The 14,951-nt window shown below is 48.8% G+C and overlaps 1 protein-coding gene and 2 long non-coding RNA genes across 16 annotated transcripts in view; 2 read left to right on the forward strand and 1 right to left on the reverse strand.

The window, feature by feature from the left end:
- Nucleotides 1–4,782, forward strand: part of LOC108392742 (uncharacterized) — a 31,683-nt gene extending 26,901 nt beyond the window's left edge. Inside the window, exons 5-6 of one of the 3 annotated variants that reach the window (XR_005057060.2) lie at nucleotides 2,361–2,551; nucleotides 3,505–3,627. This is a non-coding gene — a long non-coding RNA (uncharacterized lncRNA). Of the gene's footprint in view, nucleotides 1–2,360; nucleotides 2,552–3,504; nucleotides 3,635–4,635 lie in introns of those variants that run through there. The other 2 variants (XR_005057061.2, XR_001852100.3) reach the window with 2 other exon arrangements.
- On the reverse strand, nucleotides 6–12,666 carry KCTD7 (potassium channel tetramerization domain containing 7). Of its 12 annotated transcripts, none has more exons than XR_012122210.1 (7): nucleotides 12,320–12,666; nucleotides 9,552–9,754; nucleotides 7,410–7,588; nucleotides 6,593–6,965; nucleotides 2,714–2,788; nucleotides 2,163–2,233; nucleotides 7–2,078 (listed from the first exon to the last, which is right to left on the reverse strand). XR_012122210.1 is itself a non-coding variant. In XM_073215229.1 (5 exons), exons 1-5 carry the CDS (start codon nucleotides 12,461–12,463, stop codon nucleotides 2,779–2,781), a joined length of 909 nt encoding a protein of 302 aa, XP_073071330.1. In that variant the 5' UTR covers nucleotides 12,464–12,666; the 3' UTR covers nucleotides 2,563–2,778. The 12 variants fall into 12 exon arrangements, 5 of the variants coding, with proteins under 5 accessions (XP_073071330.1, XP_017508658.1, XP_073071329.1 ...); XR_012122211.1 differs by having other exon boundaries at nucleotides 7–2,085; XR_012122209.1 differs by having other exon boundaries at nucleotides 6–2,233.
- Nucleotides 12,667–13,198: 532 nt separating this feature from the next.
- On the forward strand, nucleotides 13,199–13,920 carry LOC118969153 (uncharacterized). Its single transcript, XR_005057062.2, has 2 exons — nucleotides 13,199–13,333; nucleotides 13,440–13,920. It is a non-coding gene; the product is annotated as an uncharacterized lncRNA (long non-coding RNA).
- Nucleotides 13,921–14,951: the final 1,031 nt, after the last annotated feature.

Here is a 14,951-nt window from a genome sequence, read left to right on the forward strand (position 1 = left end):
CACCCTAGTGGAATCCTCTGGGCTCAAGGCCCAGCTGGGGATATGGTGGAATATATTCTGCAGGTGACTGCAGAGGGGATTCTTCAATGTTCTGCCTCTTGGAACCAATGGGAGTTTCCAAATAGAGCAGCATTTTGAAGAATAACATTAGGCAACTGGTGGAATACTTACTGAATCTCTGGAGGCAGATACATTTTGCTTTGACTGCTGGGAGCACCAAGTGACAAATGCCATCCTCATTTCAGCTGATAGTGATCTGTGTGGTCAGCTCAACAGGAAAGTCCATAGTTTCATTAGGAAGCTTTTGGTGAACTTGGTTTCCAATTAAGGTATTTCAGTTCTCCCTTCTTGGGACAGGGGAGGGTGAAGCTAACTTGTCTTCTCAGTGGGTCCTGTGTGCCTTCTCCACTGCTACTGTGGAGATGGATACAGAGCTTAGAGGGGCTAAAAATGCTCTTCAGATCCTAGAAAGCCAGATGAGAAAGCTGCATTGGAAAGCAGGGACCTCAGTGCACAAAGCACCTACCTGCCTAAAGGTAAGAAGTGGGTAGCTAGGCAAAGTGCACAGCTGCGGCTGGCTACCAGATGCCAGATGAGGTATGGCCAGAAGTGACCAACCAGGCTTAAAATGCCAAAAACAAAACAGTCATGGGCAGCGGGAGGAGGTGGAGATGACATGGTGAGAGTAGGGGCAGTAAGCACCCACATGCACCCACACAAGGGGCTGTCCCACAGGGCAGAGGAAGCCAAGGTGCAGCTGGTGATAGGGTTTCATTTTAAGAAACACACTAATAAAGGCATTTATAGAAGTTGATACAATTCCAGAGAGTTAAGCCTATTCATGATACTCTCCAATTCCTTACAAAAAAATTCCTTCAACTCCAAACTCTCAACTTAAAAGCTTCTTTTAATGGAGGTCAAACTCCAAATTCTTTGGGATTCTGTCTTGATTAAATAACTGAGAGAAGAACCTATACATCTATTCCTAAGATCTATTGGAGCTGGGCCACCTGCCAAGATCACATGATGTAGGTAAAAAAATAAGAGCCTGTAACACATTAGGAGAATCCTTTGAAAGTCATAATTTGTTGAAAGGTGAATCAGGTTGCTACTGAGATCACAAAAGGCTGGAAAACATGCTTCATAATCTGATCTGCGTCCCTCTTACGGAGTGCTTCTCGATGGTTCAATTCTAAGTCTTTGGCTTTGTGTTGGATTTTTTCCTGATGCAAAACAGTCCTCTTGCCACCTGGCATCAGGTGGCTGGAGATGTGGACTCCCAGGATCTGTAGATCATGTCACTCCTCAAAAAGAACCATTGTCTGAGGGAAGAAGTCCTTAGCAGGAATAGAACTGCCCTGTTCCAAAGGCTGCACTTACTGTTACTATGTGTGTGTGTCAGACTAGTGGGTACATCTCAGATGGTGTGCAGAAGTGTGGCTATTTGATCTAGTAGATAACCCAGATATATTACTTTTCTAATGCTTTAATGCCACTTTCAGTTTTTCCCTCTACTGAGGTTTTAGAAGATACTCGTCTAAGGGAGAAAGAAGGTGCCTAATGTTCATGGCTACTAAGATCACTGTAGAAATGAATGAAGAAGAAAAAAAAGCACATAATTACTATTGTTTAGAACAAGAACTACCTTCACTGGCATCCTGTTCATACATTACTTTATTAAAATGTTATTTTAGAAATAAAGTTTAAAATCATGTTTAAAAAATAGAGAAAGCTGAAATACATGACAAGAAAAACAAAATGGTAAGGAATGAAAGGATAGAAGGTTAAAGGTAAGTAAACAAAAGCTAAAGGAGCATGCTTGTAAGTTAAACAAATGAAAATGAAAAGTAAAGCCAGCTAAGAAGTCATCTTCAAAATGAAGACAAAGGGACACACAGGCAGGGTAGAGACCCAGAATACAAGGACCATGGGCCCCAAGCCAGGCACACAATGTGCCCTGACATGAAGAGCTCCCATCAGTTACTCTCTTGGTGCTAGGCATACCTGAAGAAGGGCTGTGGCCCCAGGCATACCTCTTCACATGGTCAGGTTGCACAGCACATCTGGGGTGGTCAGACCTGTAGGCTGCAAAAGTCTGATGACCTCGGCTGTCCTGGATCATGCCGCCACACCCAAGGCCCAGCCAGGGAACCATTACTCACCTGCTAAATCATCCTCCATGAATTGCCCCATGAGCAGGGCCCATCTCCACCTTGTGGACATGTGTCACTCACTAAAGAGGACAATAAATTGGAGACTCCATCTATCTCCTTAATGCTCAGGGGCCACATAAGACATACACACCTGAGGAAGTCTTTCTACTATTCCTTCTAGAGTATGTGCTTTTCAAATCTTCCCAGGTGAGGCAAGGGGAAGCCCAGAGCTGCAGAGGTGGGACACTGAGCTGCCAGGAGGAAGAGAGGCTCTGCAGTGGAACACCCCTGAGGACTTCAGAAAAGGGCTCTGAGTTTGAGTTCTGCCTCTGCCACTAACTAGCTATGTGCCCTTGGGGAAACAACACCTCTAGGAGCTTCAGTTTTCAATTTATAAGGTATTATTAAAGTGCATTATTACTGTGTGATTGTGGGCCCAGAAATTAGGTCAGGGATACAACTGCACAGGTGAGGCAGTACTCTGGTCTGTAAGCCAGATGTTCGGAGATTTAAGGGCACTAGTTAGAGGTGGCAGAGCTACCCAGCACTTCAGAACTCACCTTTGTGGGCTGTTCATGAAGTGACTCCGAAGGAATCTTCATGAGGACACTCAGCCAGAAAGTTGTCAAACTCTGCTTTCAGAGGAAGGGCAACTTATGTCAGTTTTCTTCAAGGAAGGTTCTTAACCACTGAGGCTCACATGAGCTTAGAGCTACTTCTCTCTCCCTTGGAAAGAAGTGGTGCTATGACAGGAGGGATATTTTTCAGAACTACCTGACTTGTGTTCCCCTGAAGACCTCTCAACAGAAGAGAGCAGGGCACTTGCCCAGGCCAGGTGGACACACTCCTGGCTGGAACAGACCAAAAGCTAGGGCACCTGCAGGAGGGCCTTTGTGGGGCCCATCCCCCTTCAGCTTCAGTCAGGGAAGAAGTTCAGGTGCTGGTCTCAGGGAAGAGCCTGTTTTATTTAGTGTGACATCCCAAACACATCATATTTTAAGCAGAGGTCAGGACATATTTGCTGGCAAAGGGGGGCAAAGGAGGGATGAGAGGAAGTCTCTAAAAAAGAAAGACACAGCACCAGGTTCTAATTCTTGACTTTAATGCCATGTAAGGGAACTGAGGCTCCATGCACCAAAGCACTCACAGACAGGTCACAAACAAACACAGGAAGTGGTATACTGTGTGGAAAGACCCAACACTGTACAGAAGGAAGACAGTGGACCCAGGGGACCTTCCATTCTCCAGAGGCAACTGACTGTTCCTACAACCAGTTTTTGTTCCCACCTCCTCCAACCCTCTGCCAGCCCACCCTTTACCCAATTAATGTATGTATACATGTTTCTTCCAGAATTCCAAAAGTACCTCTCCCACTCCAGTTCCCAACACTCTGGATTCTGATGAATAAAGTCTCCTTCTTTAAGGGATCATGAGGCAGGTGCTCCCTTCATCAAAGAGCCCTGGCAAAATGGCACCCAAGAAAGCTTAATCACTTAAATCAAAATCATATGGACAGAAGGTATGCAGAAGGAAGATATTCTAATTGTTATCAAAATACTCAGTGTGGGTAGTTTTTGTTTTTTTGTTGTTTGTCTTAACCTCTTCAGGGTCCAACTTAGACCAAGATCATACACTGAGGCTCACCCCATTTTGTGGCTTCCAAATGTCAATTTTCTAGTCCTCCAATGAGCAACCCAGCACAGGAAGATTATATCATCTCATCAGCCTGAGGCACAAGGCTCAGACAGCTCCCAGAATATCTTAAGCCCCAGGAAGAAAGAACAGAACCCTTCCAGAGCAGTTGATGCCTTTCCACATGATAAACACTGGACTGCCTGGTGATTTAACCAGAGATAGAGTAAGGATGGTGAGGATTCCTCTGTTTCTTCAATTTGAGTGTCACCCAAAGGATTCCTTGACCTGGGATAGTGTGATGTGTTTCACTGTGGTTTTGTTTCAATCTTTTCTGTTGCCTTTATATTTTTCACTTTTACTGAATTTCATTATGGGTACTATTGTACAATACAGCCTCATCTCCTAACGCTTTCATCTCCCCAACCAGTGAGCATGGCACGTGGGAGAAAAGGTGCCCAAAGTCAAACATAGGGAAGCTCCAAAGACAAGCACCAGTTTGACCAGTTGGCACTATGCATAAGCACTATGAAAATATGCTTCCTGTTGACGAGGGAGAAGCATTCATCTGATGGAGCCCTCCTTCTTGACCCAACCCTTCTTATACTCTGGGCCTGGCCATTTAGAGTTGCAAGGGATCCTACTGGGAGAAGTCACTTTCTCAAAGATGACCTTTATTTGGAGCCCATTACCACAAGCCACCACATCCAAAAGCCCTTTCCAGCCTGGCCTTGGCTTCTCATCAGAGTGGCCAAACTGGGCCACCAAATGCTTTTCCTTCATTTAGAAAGGGGTCTGAGCTGGCTGCCATGTCCCTGCTGTACAGGCTCAGAGCTTTGTCTCTCCACAGGGGCCCAGAGCATGCCACCATGAGGACAACAGGGGAACAGAGAAACGGGTGTCTCCAGCAAGAGCACAGCTCTTACCCCCACGCAAGTGCCTGTTTCTGAGCACACCTGAATTTGAGTGCCCCAGCTGCTCCCTTCCTTGCAGGGATGGACTCCAAACATAGCACCTGATGCTCTGTGCTGTAGTGGGGGAGAGAAGGGACCATGGTTGGATCATGGAAAGCACTGGCCTTAACCATCTGCTCTCTGACTTCCTCCTGAACATATCACCTTGGTGACTGTCCAAAGAGGAACTTGTATTAGGTAGTTACACCAATCAAGCTACCTAAATGAAAGACTTTTTTGTTAGAACAAGGCAAGAGCCATGCTGTTGGGCTAAGCTTCAAGCAGTGACGTCAGCTCCAGAAAAGTGATGATCCATTTGTTGAGACACACAGCTCTCAGCAACAGAGAGAACAAGTTATCTCCAAACCTGAGAGACTGACTGTACTTTCCTCTCTCAGTCGGCCCCACTGCTCCACCCACACAAGAATACAACCTCAGAGAGAAAACCCATGCCCTGGAATCTCTGTTCTCACACAGGTGCCGGGTGGTTACTGCCCCCAGGAAGGAATTCAGCCAAGGTCCCAGGGCTTGGCTTTCTCAGAAGGATGCAGAATCTTCAGCTTCCCCTTGCCCTCTCACTAGCCTGGTCATTTAGAAGTGAGGCCAATGAGGCTGCCCTCACCAGGTTTTTACATATAAATCTCCCTACAGGAGCACCCAGAAACAGTCAAGGACAATCGTGATTACGGGGAGAAGCCCCTAGAGCAGCACAGAAATAATACATTCCAATTCCTGGAGCTACTGAGTTCTTCCTTCAGGGAATGTGTATCTATATCCTGACGGGAGCGTAACCTTGCAAGTCTTTTTCTCCTGGAAATGTGGGTCGTAAAGCATAAGGGAGGTTGCTGCTGTGTTCCTACAGTTCCCAGGAGAGCTGTACCACCCCCGCCCCCAGCCCTTTCTTTATTTCCCCAGAACAGGACACTCTCCTAGAAGGAGAATGTTGGCAGGATAAAGCAACAGGGTGTCAATAAGAGGGGTATCCTTCCAAGGAGGTTCACCACGAGCTGGATCCTAACACATGAAATGGCAGCTAAGAAGGTATTCTGAGCCTCTAGAAAGGATGTTACATCTAGGCATCTTAACTCCTTGACTTAGGGAATCTTCAAAACAGCTTAAAATTTGTATTCCAGCCCTGTGAGACGATAACCCCTCAAGCAAGTAAGATTGGTGGAAGGTAGGAGAAGCCAAGGCCCTAAGGCAGGGCTGTAAACATTGTGCTTTTCTAAGGCCAACCTGGTGCATGGCTTTGGCAACTATGGTTTACATTTCCAAAAAGGGAAGAATATGTTTCAGAAGGAAAATATTTTTTTCACATCCTAAACCAAAGTGTGGGACTTATTCTTGAGGGAGGAGGGAGAGAAGGTGCTCCTTTGTCAGCCAGGGGCTGTGGGGTGACTACTTGGGTAACCCCCCATCACAGTCTATGTTCACACTTGCACACTGAGCACAAGGAGGGGTACATCAGCAGGGCACAGGAGGTGATTTTACCTGTTTGTTTAGGAATGTGGCTCTAAAAAGGCCAGAAACTCTCTTGCAATGTCAAGAAAGAGACAAAACCTCTCTGCACTTCCTGATCAAGCCCTAGCTAGCCAGACCCCATCAGCATCAGGCAAAGACTGTTGAGCCTTGGGGAAAGCCCAGGTGAGCACTGGCACCAGGTCCCATGGGCCACAAGCCCTGAGCCTGACCCCAGAGTGCACCTGGGGAGACTGGAGCTTCACCTCGGGACTTGGTCATTACCTCAGCAGGTTCTAGGGCAGTCAGTAGCCCGCCAGGGATCTTACTCCCAGAACCACCAAGGGGATGGACACCCGCCCTGATAGGACTCTGTTCCCTCCCAGGGCTACTCACCACCATGTGATCTTGAACTCATAGATGGGGCGCTTGCAGTAGTAGTGGTTGATGAGGTGCTTGTCACACACCCCGATGCACTGGTGGTCCACGACGAGGCCCTGGGCCGAGAGGTCTGTGACCAGGCAGTGCAGCAGGTCATAAACATCAGCCACAGCCTCCCAAGGTCCAAACGACACATCCACTTCACAGTGGTGCTCAAAGAGCTGCCCATCGCTCTCGCTCCGCTCAAAGCGCAGGGAGTTGAGAAGCGGACACTCATAGGGGGTGATGGGCATCTCCTCCTTGAAGACACAGACCTTGAGCTTGGCAAAGCGGGCCTTCCGCTGCACTGCACGCAGCCGGGCAATCTCCACAATCCGCTCCAAATGGTCTGTGGAGGTGAACACACACCATCACTGGGAAGGGGCTTAAGGAGTGGGGGTGGGGCAAGGCAGCACGAGGGCAGAGAGAGGGCCCCTGGGGATGGCAGGATCCAAGACAGGAGAGAAAGATGCCTGCGGAAGGGGCTCTGTGGACCTGTGAAGGGCACAAACTTAAACAGGGAGGCAGGTTCTCCGCAGCAAAGAAAACCAGTGGGATGGGACATGCATTGTCCTTGAGAAATGCAATTTGATGACTCTCGCAGGCAAGTTTTTAACCTGACTCTCCCCTGTGACTGCAAGGAGAGGGCAGAGAGGGAAACAGCACCCTCTCCTATCTTGAGTAATTTAGATGAATCTCTGCCCCGCACGTTCTGGTGGAGACCAGGCACTGGCAGATGCCTCGCAACCCTCCTTCCCCACACTCTGACTGCTCCTGACAGTTGACCTCTCACCTTTGTAATAGGGCATGAGTCCCAGAAATGCCTGGCGTACTTTCTCCCCCTTCAGTGGCTGCATGTTTTCCAGCTGCTCCAGGAGAGGCCCAATGGCATAATACTGGGCTTCTTTGTACACAGCCTGCACACGCTCCCGCGGCGGCAGGTCCCCTGAGCGCAGGAAATTCAGCACATCTCTGAGCAAGAGGGAAACCGGGTTGGGGGGAAGGAGATAAGAGACCTGGGCAGTACTTCACAGTGGTTAGAGACAGCCCAATGGGGAAACACAGATGCTTACACATCCTTGCCCATTAGTCTTATTCTGAAGCTAAAGGGAGATCAAATGCCTAACCCTAATGTCTGAAGAAATTGGTTTGTGCTTTCTTAAAATAAAAATTCTGTTAATTGTCTCTTCTGATTCTTTAGTGTTAAGAATAATCAGACACATCACTGACATCACAGTAGGGAGGGGAAGGGCTTTTCCATAAGGATATGTGAGTAAGCCCTAAGAGTAAGCTAGTACCTCAAGGTTAGTCTATGAGCATTAATCCGTGTCAGCCACTATTCATGTGTTATCATATTCAATTCTTGCAATGATTTTTGGGGTAAGTGCTATCTTATATCCAATTTATTAATGAGGAAAAAGCGGGGCTCTGAGAGATTAAGGAACACCCTTGCTTGAGGAGCCGCAGCTAGCCGGATGCCCAGATACAGACACGGTGACTTCAAGTCCACAACCACTCTGGTCTAGACTTCAGTCCAAAGTGTTGTGCACTGATCATAATGGGGAAACTGCCCCAGATGGAGGCCCAGGCAGCCTCCATGGTGGGTGCTGGGGGTATGTGAGCTGTATCAACAGAGAAGTTATACCCCACCAAATGTGCTCACCCTTTTTGATCTTTCAACAGCTTCAGCTGCTGCTGCTGAATCATAGGCCACTGGGGTCCAGCAGCTGGAGGGGAAATGCCACTATCCTGCTTTCTGCCACACCCTTGTCTGGCTATGCCCCTCTGGGGCCATGGCCACCTAGGCATGGGCACATCAGCCTAGAGCCAAACCCTGTTTCTCCTCCCCACCACCCCTTCCAAAATTAGTCCTCTAGGATCTTAAGCACAACTTGGTGAGCTCTGAAAAACATAACCCTGGGGCAAGGCCCAGCTGAGAGTGCCGGGGGGCTGCCGGCAGGGGCCAGCCCTGTCATCCCCCAGACAGCCTGAAAACAAAAATCTTTTTATAGCTCTGCAGAGTGATGTGATGCTTTGTTTTCTCAGCACTGGAGGCAGCTGTTAGCCCAGTGGGGAAACACAGATGCCTCAAAGCAAATTATCTGACCAGAGCCTCCTTTCTGAGGATAAAAATGACCCTTCTCCCAGCACGGTCAACCCGACCTGGAGGTCAGCACAGAGACAGAGTGGCTGGAGAGTTTCTGCCCCTTTTGTCAATTCGTTTAGGATCAAGGACCATGTTGGGTCATCTACGAAGGTAGAATGAAGGGGCAAAGGGCTTCAGCTACATACTCTAAAAGGACCTGGCCAAGGGTCACAGCAAGATTCTATTTAACCCACATGACAGGCCTGTAAGGCAGCTATAATTATTTCTCATTTCACAAACAAGGAAATGGAAACATAAAGCCTTCAAGTTGTTTCTGTGTAAGGTTGTCAGAAGTCCTTTCTTGGGAAGAGCTCTTTTTTTTGGACACTGTGTCTGTTTTTCCATATTTTAGTGTTAAAGTAATACTTGAAGGTGTTTTTTTAAAGGTGTTTCTTGGCAAAATTAAAGGATGGCAGCCCTAATACTGGCCATTCACTCATCTTTTTTGTTTGTCTTAAAGTACTCAAAGTCTGGGAATCACTGTCACATACCATCTTCCTCCCTAATGGAAATGCTGAGCCCAGTATCCCATCTGTGGATATTCTCTAAGAAGTTGCTTTGGAACTCCCCCATCTCTAGGAGGGATCACATATACTCCATGCAGATGACAATTTCTGGTCTTAAACTGCATAGGATGTAGCAACAGTCTTAGTTGCTTCCCCTTTGGGAAAGCAACTAAGAATTTGATGCAATTCAATAAGCACATGTATTAAATACCATCAGTAGATACAAAAGCCCAGGTGACTCACTTCTACAACTACAAAGCTGATCACAGAGGGCGAATCATACCCAAAGTGCGTGCCATCCCGGTCAATGAAGTACCGGCCCTCAGCATCGGTGGGTATGTAATGCCGCCCGCTGAACATGGCTGCCAGCATGGTGTCTTCGCAGCGCCGCAGGGTAGACAGGCGTGTGGTGAAGTGTGCCCCTCCAATGTTCAGCGGGACAACCTCAGGGAACTGGGAAGGAACCACCAGCACTCTCAGCCAGGCCTGGGATAGGAGAGCTGGGGCTGCTCCTGCCGCAGGCTCATTGGGCCCAATGAGGGTCATGCCACTCACTCAGTCACCCACAGCCAAATCCCAGCAGGCGTTCCCAATGGACTCCCTTTCCCCACACTCAGCAGTTGTCAAGTCCTACCCAGAACCCCCTGAAAACTCTAAATCAGGTCTCTCCACCCCAATGCTGTGCTTAGAGTTCAAAGTCTTCACTACTATTCCTCCTCTTCCTGAATTTACCATTTTTGTGCCCTTGCTCATGCTGTCTTCTCTGTCCAAAATGCTCCTCCCACTCTCCCTCCATCCATCTAGCAAATGCAGTTGCCCCATATGGTGGTGTATACTGTTCAATGCACAAGAGCACCTTGAGGGTGCTAGCCAAGCTGTGTGCCTTTTTTCCAATTCATACCAAGACACCACAGTATCCACTCATTCTAAAACCTTCTATTCAAGTTGTCTTACTCTGTTAGCATTTCTGCTCTATTATCCTTTGCCTGCCCCCAAGACAGAGTTAACTAAACATTCTCTCCATTGTGCCTTCACTATATGCCACACTTTCCTCTATTATAGTGCCTAGCACAGCACAGTGGCAGTTTTCTTCTGGTGGCCCATCTGACTGGACCCCAAGCTTCCTGAGGACAGGGACAGCATTCTTGTAATACTGAAGAGTGTGCACTGGGATAAAATTTTAGTTAATCTGGAGGAGGTTTATGAGAAAATTAGATAAAATTGGCCTCATTTCTTTCAAAACCACAAGCAAGGCCTATTGAGGGCAGTGTTACTGCATTGAGTCAAAGTACATACCTACTGAACAGCCTTACAGGGAGATGTTTATGAATTCAGTGTATGTTTGTAACAAGTTACTGGAAAGAGCATCAAGCACAAGGTGCTCCAGTGACTGTAAGTGAATACGTACTTGTTCATCAATCATGAGACCATCCACTAAAGCCTGTACATGTTTGTTGATGACTCTAGGCACCCACTCCTCAGTGTCAGTACTCGCCACCTCTCTACTACTTAAACTGTAGAATGAGATTAGTCCCCAGTCCAGAGAAGGTTCTGGAGGCAAGGGCAGGGTGAGGAACAGGGAATGATGGTGTACATTTTCCCCAAGAAGCTTTAAGTTCCCACAAACCTCCTCCATATAAACTAAAATTTTATCCCAGTACATACTTTTCAATATTAACATCTCCCTGGGCTACATGATACATATTCTTATCGAGACAGTCCTGTTTCCCTACTGTCAAATTCTTTGTGAAATAAAGTAGGATACAAATACATTAATTCAAAGTTACCCAAGCCTGTGCAGTGCCTAGCTCCCAGTAAAGACCCAAATTGCACTGAATGAATGAAATAAACAGATGTTTACAGTTCTGGGTATTTTTATACTGTTACTCTTCTGCACCCAAGGGACAAATGCCTTCTGCTTATTCTATAGCTCCTCTAAAACTATTCTACATGTATACAAAGGACTCAAGTATTATTTCGGGATAATAATACTTTTACACTTATTGAGCTTTTTAAACTTTTTCCAAGGACACCTTGTACCAATTTAAGTGTTTGCTCCATGTTAGAAATGAAAAGACTGAAGCAGAGAGGAAAAAGCAATCAAAAACAGGTTTAGAGCTCACATGGAGCAATGTAATTTGTTGGGGAGTGGGCACTGGGATCCTGGCCTACAGTCTGTGGGCCCTGTGCTCTTACCCTTAAGCCACACCATTTGCCCAGGGACTGCACAAAAAAAATAGCACCGAGTCTCTAGTAGCACTTTTTTTCAATTGCAAGGAGTTCTCGAGTTTTTTTTTTTTCTTTTCACAAGTGTCCCACGATGTTGGGAATACCAGCTTTTAGCCCCAAGAGAACTCTATCTGCTTCCCCAGAGCCTCACCCAGCCCAGCCGGCCCGATGCTGCCCCTCTGGGGCTCTGCCCGTTCACCTAGGACTCCACACATCACAGGCTCCCGCATCCGGCATTCCCTTGGGTCCTACCTCCTAGTCTCTGTCTTCAGTGGCCAGCAGTGCCCCACCTTCCCTCCTCCTTTCCCTTCTCCAGTGCGTCATTTCAGGTGTTAATTTGATACTGCCACACACATTAAGACCAGCGAAAGCCACCCTGCATCACAGCACAGCAGGTAGTGAGGGAAAGCCCTTGGAGCTGGCCACACCAGGTGAGTGGACACATCTATTAATTGGACTGCTGCTTATCCGACAGTCCCTTACCCCTCTCTCTGGGCAGCTGGAGGCTGGGTTTGGGCAAGCACCAAGTTCTCCTCTTGGATTTCCTAGAAGACACTGTCATCTCTTGGGGGTCCAAGGGCCTTAGGGAGTGATTCAACCTTGCAGGCAATGAATTTCAGGAAGGAGGGGGGTGAGGGCCAGGTGCCCCCTGGGGCAGGGAAGACTCACCTGGTACGTTTTACGGGTGGGTGGTCAGGGGAGCACCCCTGGGGCTGTCCTCAGCTCGACCCCTGACTCCCAAGGTCAGCTCTACCCAGCACATACCTCTCGCTCTGCGCCCTCTCACGCCCCCATCTCCCAGCCCGGCCCCTGCCCAGGTACCTCCTGGGGCAGCATGGGCAGCGCGTGCCCCGCCTGCGTGGCCGTCGGGGTGGCCGGCTCCAGAAAGTCGTCCTCGGTGTCGTAGCTGGACATGGCACAGTCCGGGCGACGGCTGTCTGGCTCCCGCCCCGTGACTACCACCATCCCTCTGGCTCTGGGCAGTGGGCGAGGCTTCGGGCAGGCTGACGGGCGGGCAAGCGGGGGGCGGCGGCCCGGGCACTATAGCGTAGCAGCGCCCGGCATGACGTGGCGCTGCCGGCGGGCGGAGCCGCAGGGGCCGAGAGCGCAGCGCGGGTCGAAGGGCGGCAGCTCTCAGCGCAGACTGGCTCGCAGACCACCGCCGACCACAGGGCCACGGGCCTGACCCAGCCGCTGCTCGCTATTGGCGAGTCCCGCTTGCTCCGTCACTGATTGGCAGGAAACTCGCCCATTCCCAGAGCAGGCGGCGATTCCAGCCTGGGCCCGAGTGGCCACAGGGAGCCGGGCTGTTCGCCTGCCCTGCTCTGATTGGCCCTAAGGGGCAGCGGGCGCTCAGTAACACTCAGGCGAACAGGGCGCCAGCCACCTCTAAGCCGGGCCTTCTGCTCGGGTCGGAGGGTGGCACCACCTTCGGGGTTGACGTCTAGTAACGTGAGAGGAGGCATAGTTCACGACTCAGTCTTTCAACGGGTCCTGGGCTTTCTCGGGCGTTAAAGCCAGGGAAATCGCGGGGGTAGGGTCGGGTCACCCCAGGGGAGGCGCAGGCAGAGGTCATCGCAGAGTGCGTGCGGGGCAGCGCTGCGGCGGGGCCGGAGCCTTCTCCAGCTCCTGGGCGAAACCTGCGTTTCCAGTCCTTCCAGATGGACTCCAGCAAGCATCCGAAAAAGAAAACTCAAGTTAGGAGGAGTTGCGTTCAATTAAGAATGGCGGTGACTCCTCCCGGGTTGTGCCGGTTCCTCCGCTGGGCACCTGGCCACACAAATGGAGGCGCACGGGCTGGCGATGCTGTCTGAAGCTCGGATGCTGTGTCCCCTAGTAGGTACTACATCAGCTCAAGGCTTCTCCTGGGGTCCAAGGTTTTAGCTCTTTCAAACCATGTTTATACCCAGTTCCTCATCTGATTCTCACACTGTTGTTACAGAAAAGGAAACTGAGGCCTCCAGCATTAGAACAACTTCAGGGATGTCAGCAATGAGCTGAGGCACAGCATTTCCTGTTAGACTAATCTCACTCCCAATTTTTGAAAGTCTCCTAGGTTAGTGTTTTCTTCAACTTTAGTTGCATCAAAATCCCTGAATGGGGACCTTTGCTAAAGGAAAAATTCCTAGTCCTGCTTCCACGGAATCCTATTTGGTCGGTGTGGGTAAAATTGTAATATTTCCAGAATATCTCGCCTGGCTTTAGTACATCTACGTATCAGTAAGCATTCAGAGGTGGAAAGAAACGTGCATTTGCATCATTCCTTGGGGGTGGAGAAAAGTTCATCTCCATATCAATGCGTTAGGATGGCTTATCTGCACCGGAGAGGGGAGGGGAGGGGCGGTTTTTTGCTGCTGCTTGAACAGGAGAGAGAGAAGAGCTGGACTGGATTTTTGTAAGCAATAAACGGGTTTTAAACTTTATTTCCCCATTTGACTGATTTTGGTTTTTAGAGGTATTTTGCCCCGGAAATTCCTCTCCCCGGACTTAGAGTCGGTTTGGGGTGAAGCCCTTGAATTTGCATTCCTACCAACCCCCTAGGTAATTCCAATGCTGCAGTTCCATGAAACCACACTTTTGAGTAGCACTGCCCTTAAGAAGGCCCCCTGAGACCTCTTATCAGCTCCTACTCCAACCTTTCTCAACATTGTAACAAGATTTCCTCTTCTATCCTGTGACAATTAGGATGTTTCAGCTGTGACAATCTGCAACCGGAAGTGGCCTGAAAAGAGAATTTTATTGTCTTAAATAACATGAAATCTAGGCAGATTCTGGGTTGGTTCATTAAATAATTCAACAAGGAGTTACCTGTCCCAGATTCCTTCCCTTTATCCACTCTGTCAAATGGCCTCTCCACCCCTAGGAAGCCATATAAGAAGACCACAGAATTAAGACTTAGGGAGAGATAGTTGTTCCAACACCAAAAGCAAGGTTCTAAAAAGAAAATGGGAGGGGAGTTCCAGAGGCCCAGGAGGTAAGAAAATTCATGTGCCGTCAGTTTTGTATTGCATTCCGAACATGTTGGAGTTTTCATCTTCCATTTCTGTTGGAGATTCCCTTTCCAAATGTAATTTCCCAGTTCTGTTTATATGGTGAGGGTAAATGCAAGGTCAGCTGCCTGGAATGAGGACTTGCTGAGCAGGAAGGGGTTGCAGCAGACTTTCTGGAAAGTAGGGCAGTTCGCTGGCATCCACAGTCCCCACCCAACAGTGGAACGACTTCCAAGCCAGTTCACCTGAGGGCTACAGGGAATGATCAGTGAGCCTTTGAGGGACAGATAGGAAGTACATCCCCATGCAGAGGTGGGGGCTGCTCTCAGAGCACAGGAAGTTAGAGCCTGGGATTAATTCTCCTCTAGGAATCAACCAAATAGTCCTACTGAAAGGGCAAGCTCCCAGATTCTATTTCAACCAATTGGGACCCGGATCCTACCTCAGCCAATCAGGACCTGGAT

This window comes from Manis javanica, chromosome 10 (genome assembly GCF_040802235.1).
Source record: "Manis javanica isolate MJ-LG chromosome 10, MJ_LKY, whole genome shotgun sequence".
In the NCBI taxonomy this organism is placed as follows: Eukaryota; Metazoa; Chordata; class Mammalia; order Pholidota; family Manidae; genus Manis; species Manis javanica.

What these genes read in the sequence shown, in the direction of transcription:
- KCTD7 (XM_017653166.3), bottom strand. Translation starts at nt 12,463, where the DNA reads ATGGTGGTAGTCACGGGGCGGGAGCCAGACAGCCGTCGCCCGGACTGT. An exon ending in CGGGATGGCACGCACTTTGG is followed by an intron (nt 7,589 to 9,551) that starts GTATGATTCGCC and finishes CCTCTTGCTCAG; the next exon opens with AGATGTGCTGAATTTCCTGC. An exon ending in ACTCATGCCCTATTACAAAG is followed by an intron (nt 6,966 to 7,409) that starts GTGAGAGGTCAA and finishes TCACCTCCACAG; the next exon opens with ACCATTTGGAGCGGATTGTG.